General features: G+C 40.6%; 1 protein-coding gene across 3 annotated transcripts in view; it reads left to right on the top strand.

Moving 5' to 3' along the window:
* Positions 1 to 12234, top strand: part of Fam135b (family with sequence similarity 135 member B) — a 280584-nt gene extending 268350 nt beyond the window's left edge. For all 3 annotated transcript variants that reach the window (XM_048457323.3, XM_048457322.3, XM_048457321.3), the window contains exon 20: positions 4852 to 12234. In XM_048457323.3, the coding sequence (XP_048313280.3) occupies positions 4852 to 5057 (206 nt within the window). In that variant the 3' untranslated portion in view covers positions 5058 to 12234. The remainder of the gene's footprint in view (positions 1 to 4851) is intronic.
* The last annotated feature ends 613 nt before the right edge of the window (positions 12235 to 12847 follow it).

The following is a 12847-nucleotide window of genomic DNA, read 5'->3' as shown; positions in this document are numbered from 1 at the left end:
TCTGGCTGGTTAGTTTATTTCTATATAGTAGTATATTTTACTGTTTCAAAATCAAGTGCTTTTGTTATATTTTTATTTTTTTTACATTATGAATTTTTTAAAGGGTCTAAGACCCCCAAACTAGGTACTTATATGTAAACATTCAAAATTTCTATTTAAATCAAGGGAAACCTAACAAAACTTGAATGAAAAATTACCTTAATAATTTAAATACAGAAAATGGTCTTGTGGTTTTTACGGTCTAGTATGTGTTCTGGAAAGTAACCTAAAGTGTGTCACAAAAAATACTTATTTTTTAATGTTTGTTAACTTGTTTTTTTGTTTTATTTTTGTTTTGTTTTGTCTTTTTGACAAAGTCTCAGTATGTGCCCCGGCTAGCTGTAACTTATTGCATAGACTAGGCTGGCCTTAAATTCACAGAGATTCTCCTGCCTTGCCACCCCATATGACCAGAAAATTATTCTTTAAAATAGAAAACTATTAAAAATAAATCTTTTTCAAAAAGGATCAGGTAGAAAGCTCGGTGATGAAGAACATGTATTGCTCTTTCAGGGGACCTGAATTCTATCCTGGTATTCATATCAGGTAGCTTACAAACACTTGTAATTCTAACTCTAGATAATCCAATGCCCTTTTCTGTCCTCCAAGGACACCCTAATACACATGTCATACACAAATGCCTACACACACACACACACACACACGAGAGTGTGAAAACACTGATGCACTCTCACACACATTAGAGTGTGAATACACAGATGCACTCACACAATTGAGAGTGTGCACACACACACTCAGACACAGACAAATACACACAAACAGACACATACACACACAGAAACATGCATGCATAGACACACACACAGTCACATAGACCTATACACACAGACACAACACATAAATCTGAAAAAATAGAAAAATATTCCTTCATAGAGTATTTGGAGAAATCAAATCTATTTTATCCAACTGTGATCAGAATTAATCCTTTCTGTACTCCCCCTTACCTCCACCTCATTTTCTTTTATTCTCTTTGTAAGCATGAGTCTACTTACAAGTGGTAGATTTCCAGGGTTTTGATGATGACTCAGGAGTTGAAGTGCTTGTTGTACAAGCTTGAGTACCTGAGTTTGGATCCTAAGCATTGGAAGGCTGGGCGTGGCTTTGCTTATCAGTGAGCCCAGTGCTGAGAGGAGAATGGTTCTTGGGCTCACTGCTCATTGAGTTTAGCCAACTCATGAGTTCCAGATTTGGTGAGAGACCCTCTCGAAAACAATAAAGCAGAGAGCAAGAGAGTAAGACACCTGATGATGGGTGTCCTTTTGCTTCACTCACCCATGCTCACACATACTCAGCAATGTACACACACATACACACGCACACATGTGCACACACACACACACACACCACACAGAGCTACAAGTTTTTTTTATCATGGTTTGTTTAGCGTGATGTTATACTTAATTGCCCATAATTAAATTATTATATATACATACATCATTTTAAAAATTCTGCTTATTTTATGAATATATTACAACCTAAATAAAAATTTACAATTTTCTGAACTTTTATGACCCTTCTTGTTTAGAAGCATAAAATCCTATTGCATTAGGAGCCTTTGTGTGTTTGTGTAGTGCTACCAAAGCAAAAATAGTGATAAATCTAAGCCAATTGTCTTTTCAAATAATTATTCCAGCTATTCTGTTCTACCAGAGTGTCTAAGGATCTCTACTGTTTCTGAGATATTAATTTAAAGACCTTTACTAATAATTTTCAACCCACACTTGATTTGATGCTTTTTGATGATTGATTGATTTTTAGATTTATTATTTTCCCAGAGCACACTACTCTACTCTAAGACCAGAGTAAAAGAGTTAGTGACCTGGTTTTAAGTTCAGACTTGATCAGAATGCATCACTGCTACAAGACCATGTCACTGCTAGAAGACTGCCAAGCCTTTTCCTTCTGTGGTCATTCACTAGCTTTCTTATTTTCTTTACTTCCAGTAATTTTGGTGACATTTGAAGTTTGTAAACGCTTAATACAGGGCCCCTAAATTTATGCCCCAGGTGCTAAATATAACCCACAGCCACACCTCTTTGCTTACCCTGCAAGCTTCAGTTCCAGATTTGAGCCTCATGTTGGTGACACTCCTGAATGTCTTGTGAGCCTATGGCATGTGCTGGCAAGTTTTGCCTGTCCTTTATTAGAGCAAAACTGCTGAACACTGAGGTCTTCATGTGTCAGGGACAGTTCTAGGCCCTTTGCATGTTTCATTTCCTCTTCGTGGTGAGAGACGTAATTCCAGTTTCACAGAGGAAAAGAGAGGCGTAGGTTGGGTCCCCAGTAGGGTCTGCAGATGATGTTTTCCTCTAGAATTGGAATGACTCATTGTGCAAGCCTCTGAGAGTTTGTCAAACACTAGCCTAAAGCTATTGCTAAGATGCATCCTTTTATACCACTCTCTTCTGTTTTGGAGACATTGACTTGCTGCCCCTCTTTAAAGGATATCCACCTACAATTTGAATCCTTCTAGTGATAGGGAAACAGCACCCCTTTTTTTCTATGGTCATGTTTACTTGACACTTTTAAATGAGTTATCAGAGCCACGTGTCTTAATTCATAAATTTACCTGACCACATGGGAATATTTGTTCATTTCATTACTTTTGTTTTCATTAAGTATTGCTAAAAAAAATCCTACCTTCTAAAAATTCTGCGATAAATCTTCTGATCTCCCTTGTCTCTTTGTCACTTCTTTTAGTCACCAGATTGTTGTGCAGACAATTTTATACCAGCCTGAAAGTTGATCAACAGGAAAGGGGTGCTGTATTTGAGAAAAATAATTAAGGATGTGCCATGTATATTTAAAAATAATTACTAGGAGTTAAAGGCAACAATGTGTCTCAACAGTATCTGTCTGAGTTTTTATTAATCATGCTTCAGGCCCTGCTGCATATATAATATAAACAGATTATAAAATTGGTAGAACAGTGTTCTCCTTCTGTTTCTTTTTATGTTACAACACGCAGGTGTAATTCTTGTTATAGGCGTCTGTGAAAAGAGGCAGGGACTTTTCTGACCAAAACAATAAACATGGCTGACCTATTACTCTATCAGCCATTCCTTTAAAAAAGTGTTTTATCTTTATTTCTTAAAATTGTCATGCATTTATTCAATATATCTTGGTCATATCCATGCCCTTTCCCTCTCTCCAACCCCTTCTGCTAGCACTCCCCAACACATTTTTTCATCCAACTTCATGTCTTTAGTTTTAGTAACCCACTGGGTCCAATTAATGTTGTTCATAAGCACATGGGTATGTGGTGACCAACTGGGGTCACCTACCGGGGGCTGCACTTCTAAAGAAAATTGAGCCTTCATCCCTCAATAGTCATCTGGAGGCAATAGCTCTTCATAGGAGTGGGGCATCTGGAGCCCCTTTCTCCCTCCGTTTTTAACAGGCTCGATATTGTGCAGGCCCAACCACTGCTCTGAATTACAAATGCAGCAGCCAGGCCACACCTAGAGTCCGTCCTTTACACCCGTTGCTCATATCCAGTTCTTTGATACTAACTTTGGATTGACTTCAATGTCCTCTCTAAAAGCCTCACTTGGCGCATATGATTTTATGACATAAATTTGCTGCGATTCTCAGGCAGCCCTATTGGCTCTTTCGAAGGAGAATTCCTTTCATTCCAACCACAAGCCATTTCTGTTCAGACAAATTGGTAAGATCAGGGCAGATACTTTCACAAAGAAATCCAAGACTATTTCAGTTTGTATTTTAGCTTCCCCAGCTTCAAAACTACCAGGGCCTTGAAAGAGGAGAATAAGAGGTTAAAAGCAGTGCTCTCTGCATCCGGTCCAGTCCAGTACCCTCCCACTTAGGGAGACAGCCCCGACAGTGGGCACTAATGATAAGTTGAGGGGAAGGGGGAGCAGTGTAAGGTTGTCGGTGTGGAATGGAGCAGTATCTGGAGCAGGGTGACATGATGGGACTATTCAGTAGGGTTGCCCTTGTCTGTGAAAACGGAGCCCTTTAATGACTTTATGCCATGAGTCTTAGTTGGAATGGACACCTGGAGACGTATGTTACAACTTACAGTTTCCACCGTTCCCACTGAGTCAAAAAACCACCTTGGCCCTCAGTATCATCCAGCAGGTGTCCCTGTATGGCATGAAGTTTGTCATGAAGATGCTGCAGGAATGCAGCTGATGGAGGAGCGATGTGGACTGCAGACGCTGGTGGACACGCTGCTCTTTGCTCAGTGATTTCTGTTACTGCATGTCTCTATGTCCCGCTTTCTAAAGCAAACCTGAAACTGTGTTTTAGATAGAAACACAGTCAACTGAGTCTTTTAATTATAAAAATAATGGAACCTAATAGCAAAAACCCCTGCACCCCCCCCCCACTTCACCAGAATCAGGGGATAGTGAAGTGCTGCTTGGCCTTAAATTTTGACATCAGGAAGTATCAGTTTTCATAAGTGATTCACATATGGATCCAGCCCCCATGGTGTTCTGATGCAGAAACTGAATCTCTGACGGCATTTGCTTGTGTCTTCTTCCTCTTAGTCCCTTGCTGGGAGACAACATTCTTTTAGGGATTCCTCTCACTTGTACTGTGACGTCTGACACCAGGGAGCTATGTTATCCGAAGAAAGACATGATAACCCCACCACGTGCAATCTCTAGAGAGACACTGGATTCCATTCCTCATTTATTTGCACCCCCTAGCATGAGGTTGGAACTCAGTCTCTTATGGGCTGTGCCAACACACGTGCAGAGATGTTCTCCAGCCTATATGGCAACCCTCTGCTCTAACTTCCTCTGTTTTCTTTCCTCCTTCCAGGGCCAGTGTATGCAGAAATGATCAACAACCTCCTGGGCCCTCTGGTGGAAGCTAAGGGCTGCACTTTGATCAGACACAATGTGTTCCATGCTCTGCCCAACACTGCCAACACTCTGATTGGCCGGGCAGCTCATATCGCTGTGCTGGACTCGGAACTCTTCCTTGAGAAGTTTTTCTTGGTGGCAGGACTCAATTATTTCAAGTAGGGCCTCCAGGGAACAGCCGGGTGACTGGCCAGAGCTGTTTAAGACCAGCTCAGTTCTTAGCTATGTCATGCTTTTCCATACCTCTGAATTCCAGAGTGGAGTAGAAGGAGATGGAGGGTGTGGAGGGATGAAGCTGGGGTGGGACTGGACACTAGAGATATTTGTAACTGAGACATTGGGAAAGCTGAACAAACAGTGTAAACCACAACAGTGTTCTCGTGAATTTGTCTAGCTACCTAGAGTCTCATTCAAGTTGTTTCTAGGGATAATAGAGAAAATAAGAAACAGAACACACTTGCCATTGGTGAGCCCAGCTTCATAACCACCCTGGCTCACGGGAATTGATCCAACTTAACTAGATTTTCCAAGTCTGTTACTAGGTCATAGCTTTATCATGTGTTAATTCTATTAAGTGCACACAAACATTTCAGAACTCAGGTTAACTTCTGTGTGGAAGTGGGGCATCTTCCTATAAATATGACCCCTTAGTAGTTCAAACATACCACTTGTTCAAAAAAAAAATTATTCTGTACACGCTCTTATCCTCTCCATGTTTTCTAAAGAAAGGACAAGAGAAAGTGTGATAAATTCACATTTTGTTTTCTAGCAGCAATAGGTAGGGCGACTGAATAAGAGGGGAGATAAAGGTGACGCGACGCTACTGGTCAATACAGGTTTGGTGTAAACAGAAACAGCTGCGGGGAACATATCGAACAAGTTGTTCCACCTACTTCCTTAAACTTTTTCTATGCATTGCCTGGTCCACAAATTGGTTTTAATGAATGCCTAAAGTCCTGTCGGAAGTAGGGAAGACAAGAGAGGCTCTACCTGGCGAAAGGAGGCAGTCGGATGAATGTATGCATGTGTGAAACTCCTGCTGACACACTTCCAAAGACATGCTGTATTAGCCTTGAATGCAAGGGCAACCATTCAAAACCATTAACATGGCCAGCTGTTTCTCTTCTCCCTGGAAGGAGAAAGACAACCCAAGAGAGGCAGGCTGGGTAAAGAACCTCAGGGGAGCTTTAAGAAGGGTGCTGTTATCTTTCAATAGTGATGTCTTCTTGCCTTAGGAAAATAAAGGGCTAGGAAAGACCACATTTGTAGAAACTAATAGATAGCAGAGGCTAAAGTGAGATCAGACTGGAGAACAAAAGCCAGACTGGAAACCCAACTTCAAGTGTGACTGGTGGGTGATGGACACAAAAGTTTTGAAAATACCAAGATATTTAAAATTGTCCCCATTTAAGTGCATTATGTAGGCTAAAGACAAAAGGATGAACATTTAGAAGAAATGCACCAACCAGGGCAGCATGAATGAACACATTGGAGACAAAGCCCATGGATTTTTTTTTTCTTTTTTCAGAAAAACCCTACATGGTATGGAAACCTGTCTGCTCTGGGCACCTGAACCAGGTTCCCAGGTCACTGATCCTGTGGGAAGAAAGCCATGGGAGTCTGGGTACATGCTAGAACCATAAACACACACACACACACACACACACACACACACACACATACACACACAGTATATAAATTCAGACCATGGGAAATGAGTGCAGATCTTTAGTTTGCAGAGCAACAAACTGGGAGGGACTGAAGGCTTTGCAACAGTAGACCTACAGTGAGTTCAGGATTTCTCTGAGGGTCTTTTCTGCATTTCTTAATGTACTGGTCTTGATGCATGCATTTCTCATTGGACATTTTTCTGAGTTCCTGAGTCATGGATTGGCACAGGCTCTTGTCTAATCAATGGCCCTGACATGTTGGCTTTGTTTCTTGGAGAAAACTTTTTTCCTCGCCACGCAACCCAGGATCTTCTGACTTAGACAAGCACTGCTGCTTCCCGCAGCATAGTTAATCTGTAGCAAGTTCTCCTTTCTGGATACGTGCGGAGCTCTGCCTGTCTGGTCTGAATTGCTTGTTTCCTGTTGTGTCTCCAGCCCTCAGCAGCAGCACTTGTCAACCCCCGGTCATGTGACAGACCACGTAGTACTTACGGAGTCAGAATGAGTCTGACGATCATCGTATTTTCCAATAATCAGATGCCATTTTTAACTTCAATATGCTGTCTGGACTAGTGAGAAATCATGGCAATAACCGTTCAGCTGCATGGCACGCCTCTTTTAGGTGTCCTGCTGTCTTTGTAAACCCTAACTGGCATCTGAGAATCCATTCTCACCATGTAGAAGGTGTACTCATGTCCTGTAAATAAGAGTGTCAAGTATTGCGTGTCATGCCTCATTTGAAAAGGCTTTTTTATGTCTCTTTCTATTAAAGTATATATATATATATATAATATATATATCAGTATATATAATATACATGTATAATGTAAACATGGACATTCTATTATTGGTTATAAAAATGATAAACAAAATTCCTGTCAAGGTAATGAGCCAGTATGTTTCCTTCCTCAGTTCTATTTTTAGGTTTTGTTTGTTTGATCTGTAGTTTCCCCAAACTAGTTAGAAATAAACATTACTGACCTTGAGCTTATTTGGAATTCGCTGATCATGAACCAAATAAACTCAAAGAAGAAGGTAGAAAGCTAAAGTCAGTCTGGAGTCACATAATGACCTCAGTGGCAGGCTGAAATCAGGGCAGCGCTGAGATCATGGGAAAGTGTAGAAGGGACAACACATCGTATGCATTTCTGCAGCTCCTTGACATTCTGAGCTTCTGTCTGTGTCAGACAGGACCCCAAAGACACGTGAAGGACAACTCTTGGGTACTCAAGAAGGAGCCACCAATTATTGTGATCTTATTAAGGAGGAGCTGGACTGGAGCCTTGAGATGGAGCAGGGTGTTGGGGAATTTTGATTTCCATTGTCTGGGGAAGAGCAAGAAGATAGCCATGAAAGTGAAACTGTAAAGAAGAGCCCCATTCTCCCACGCACGCAGCCATCATTGCATTCTTTCATGACATCATTCCTCCACTGGATACATCTGTATGAGGGCCTCCTCTGTGCCGAGACGCACTGCTGACTCCAGCAGCTCAGGGCTTAGCAAAATCAAGCGATAACTAACATTGATGTGCCTCACCGATGCTGTATGGCTATGAGAGGTCAGACCCAGGCCTACAGCCTACACCAGAAAGGTACTGGCCTTCAGGAAGTCCTCCTTGGGGGTACTTTATGGTGAAGCCTTGATATAGCCCAGTGAAGGGTTTTCTGAAGGAACCTCCAAGACAGGGAACCAAATAAGACATTACGGAATGGGGAGAGAGAGAGAGCAAGAAGAGGAAATGACGGCACATTAAAGAACACATGGGGAGTATCTGAGCAAGCTTGGCAAAAGGAGCAGTGAGAATTCTACATTCACACAACACTTTCTTCTCGTGTCAGGAAGAAGTTACCTCTGTGATCTCTGACAATGAGATGCCCAGGTGGCAGTCCTGCCCCAGGCTGTTAAAATAGCCCTCACCTATTCTGGTTCTAGGGATCCTTGACCCCACCCCTCCCTCAGCCTTGTGGTAAGTCCATGGCCCTGCTCTTCCTATCATGCTGAACTGTTGTCATCTGGAGGTGCATAGCAGACATAACTTCCGCACTTCCCCTTGAGAAACCCAAGAAGATGACAACAAATAAGATAATACAAAATGTGGAAGAACAGCTTGGAAAAAACACTTTATCTTTGATTAATTCTTTAGGAATTTCATACATATATACAATGAGACATGATCATACATGCTTTCTCTCCCCAATTCATCATTCACACTTCTGTAAAATCATCTCCCAGTCCTCTCCCTCCTAACCTCATGTCTTTTAAAACTCATGACTTAAGTACAGTTAGTAGTACTGCCCATACATGCCTAGATATGTGGTCATTCACTCGAGCATTAGAAACCTTTGAGTAGCTGCACCTTCAAAGGAGAAGTATTCTCCCTTCTCCCAGAAGCTATCAACTGTTGATAGTTTTCTAGGCAAGGACTGAGACCCAGAGATCAGCTTCTCCATCTCTGTGGGAGTTCTGCCTGACTTTATCTTGTGTAGGTCTTATGGAAATGATCAGAGTTGGTGTAAATACAGGAGCCTGATAACCATGTCATATCCAGAAGATAGCATCTCCCAGCATTCTTTCCTAGCCTCCAGTTCTTCTCTTCTTGTGTCCCTGCTCTCCTCTTTGGCAACGCCTGTTGAGCCCAGGTAGGGTGGAGTATTGCTATAGTCATCCCATTTGGGGTCAGCCCTCAGTCTCTCATTCTCAGCACTCTGACCAGCTATACATCTCTGCTATCCACTACAACAAGAAGCTCCCCTGACTGAAGCGGAGAGCAACCCCTGTCTGTGGGTATACACACACATATTTACAAGACAAATTGATGATTGTGATCCTTTACCTAAATGAAAAGAGTAGATTCTATCCTAGTGCTGATGACCCCTCATGTCTTGGGCTTTTGACCAGCATTGCAGTACTAGATGAGGAATTCCTTCCTGTGGCAAAAGCCTAAAGTTCAGTCAGAAAACTGCTAGTCATTCAGTGTTGTTTATATTATGTACAAATGATATTGAGGGTGAAGTCAAGTATTTGTTTTTCTAGAATTGAGGTTTAAACATTGTGCTTTCATTCTATTTTGGGATGAGAGAGCTATGTTTCTTTTAATCCAGTTACATGATTAGAAATGACACAATTAAAAAAAATCAAAACCAGATGTCAGATTACTCACAACCTTGTGAGATTCTAAGATCCTGTGTAAAACACTTACCTAACCAATAAGGTAGATGCCATAAGAAATTATTTTCATCAACAAAAGTGGTTTCACAAATTGTTGTCAGTGAGAGCAGCTGGGGATAGGGGAAGTGTCTCGTTATTGGCAGACCATCTGTGTTACTCCGTCTCTCTGTCTCCAGATTGTCTTTTCTCTTTATAGTTACAACATAGTTTCTGAAACTGTGATGTCTGTACTTTCTCTTATTCTCATCCCAGGCTAGCAGACATATATTCATCCACAAATCAAGTCCCTTTATGAAAGGGCTTGAACCACTACTCAATTGTCCACAGAGAAGATGTTCCTCTAAAGAATAAGTTGAAGTCACAATATCATGATTTTATCTTTGTGTTCTCAAGGTCCTATAAATTCATTAACTCTTGAGATTGTCATCACAGTCATAATTCTTCCATATGTACATATCATTCCTTGAGGCGAGCATCATGTGTACTCTTCTGGAAAACCTGAGGCTCAACCCCTTGCTTGACACAGAATAGGGATGTGATGTGTGTGTGTGTGTGTGTGTGTGTGTGTGTGTGTGTGTGTGCTGTTTTGATGTGTCTTGTTTTAAAAGCCCATTCCCTTTTCTCCAGTTTCTTATATAAGCCACAGCAACTGACATTGATGCAGAAACAATTCAGCACTCTTGTAAGTTGATACCATGAACTTCTGAATTCACAAACAGCAGCGTCACGAGATAATAACTTACAGTAGACTTTCATGTCATGAGAGGAACCTACCTTCTCACTTAGGAAAGCAGTTCAGATATGGACGAGACAGGAAAATGAAGCTAAGATAGAGAATTTGCTGAATCAGGAATTTGAAATTCTGGGGTTAGCTTGGAAATATTTTGTAGCAAAAGGGTTTCTGGAGGCAATTTTGTAGGAAAAAATTAATAAACATTCTATGTGACTTAAATGTGATTTACAGAATGGCTTGAGAGACAGTCCCTTGTTTGAAACTATAGGCTTAGGCTTTTATCAGTTGAAATATTGACTCCAAAGTGTTTTTACTCTGCACATTTGGAAGTTAATTCAGTGCGTGATTGGTTAGATTATCTTTTTTCTACTCAGGGCACATCATCAGCCATTATTAAGAGTTGGGAAAAGTTTGCAACTTTGACTCACATCTAGGAAATGAATTACATCTAACAGTGTTTGGAAGCTGAAACCTGTAAAGGTCACTGATTCCTTTATATTGCTCCCAATTGCAGAGGTATTTTTTAGTGTCTTTTTAACTCCAGGCTAAATTGTTGCATATGGAAAAATAATTTTCCTCATTTTTCATATCCCATGGAGCTTTAATAATAAAATATATCTAACATTGTATGCTTATATGTTTATATGTATATACATATACATATGTAAAGGAAAATACTTGCATTATTTTCCTATAAAAAGTATAGCTCATGTAGTCACAGTCATTTTCTATGTTTTGATGAGAAGTCTATGATTTTACTTTAACCCATTTTCCCCCATAATTCACTCTTGAATATATTTCTTTTATAAACATAATTTATTTGGTATTTCCTTGGCTCTGTCATAAATCTAGGTGGCCATTAAAAGTATTAGTTTAGAATGCTTCCTCTAATCTAGTGGGAGGAAAAGATGGCTACTTAAGCAGCCTGGGATAGAATGAACTAAGAGTGTTGGGCAAAACAATAAGGATATGATCCTGTGGCTCTATAATCGAACAATACTTCTAATATTGGGATTTTAGTGCCCTATGTGGGTCTTGATACAGATGATTGATCCCCAGGAAATGTCAAAGTGATTTCAACTCTACTCAGGTAGGATTACAATGCTTTCTTGAACACAGCTACTGTTCCTTCATCAGTGTCAAAGGAGATGGATGGTAAGAGATGGATGGTGTGTGCCAACATCTAGTCTGCCAAGAAGTTCTTCCTGCCCAGTGCCATATCACTTGGCTGTGATTTTATAGTCTTTGGATTTTCTAAAGACTCTAAGGACTTTTTTTTTCCATTTAGCAGATAAACTAGCTGTGCAAGCAAATACGAGGCACATAATGGCTTCACAAGCATGGCCATGCTTAGACAAGGAGCTGCCTTGGACCAATGTCCTTTGATAGCATAGGGTAAGGCTATGAGATGACTTATTTTAACTTTTATTTATTTTTGCAAATATTACGTATTTAGATGACGAAGAAAGGTAAGGTATTTTGTCATGGTCTCAAGGAAAGAACTTGTATGTATAGCCTGATGCCACTGTGATTTCTAACTCATATTTACTCTGCTGAAAAAGAAAATATATACGGTTTCCTAAATAAACTTGCCAATTGTCTGTGACACACAAAACCTTAGTCATAACAAAATCATTCGTGCCAATAAGTTCCACTATTTTTCTACACTTGCTTCCCGGTTGGCATTTTGTGTAACATGTGATATAAATGTGTATAAATGATAAGCAAACTAACAATAATAAAAACCCTTTGATTCTTTTACCAGAATTTGTGTGCATGGGGTGTGTTAATGTTATACGTATGCGTTGTCTGCGTCAATACTCCAGTGCTATAATAAAATGCTGGCTACAGTCAACTTATCACGAGGAAAGCTTTCCTGTGGTACATAGTTTTACAGGGAAGTCCATGGTGCCCTGACCTGAATGTTTCGAGACTGTGGTGACATTGTGAGACAGAACAAAGCTGTTCATCTTGGTATAGGCAACTGGGATCCTAATATTCCCTTTAAGAAAACACCCTGGTGACCTCAATTAATTTCTTTCACTAGTCCTCTTCTCCAGAAAGATTTATAACTTCTCAAAAAAAAATGGGTGACCAAGCCTTTAACAGTTGACCATTTAAAATGTACACCATGTTAGAGCTGAACAGTATTTTTCCATAGTTGGTCAGAGGACATGGACCACATGGGTGCTATTAGGGGGGCGGGGCATACTGCATAGAAGGCTTTGGGTGTTCTGTTGTAGCTGATAGAAGCGTTAAGATGGAGAGGGAGGAGGGATCATATGAGCAAAAGGGTGTTCAAGATCATGATTGGAAAAACCATAGAGACAGCTGACCTGAGCTAGTGGGAGCTCCCAGACTCTAGACTGACAACTGGGGA

This window comes from Myodes glareolus, chromosome 19 (assembly GCF_982192425.1).
Source record: "Myodes glareolus chromosome 19, mMyoGla1.1, whole genome shotgun sequence".
Lineage (NCBI taxonomy): Eukaryota > Metazoa > Chordata > Mammalia > Rodentia > Cricetidae > Myodes > Myodes glareolus.
This window is presented reverse-complemented; position numbering and strand designations above follow the sequence as displayed.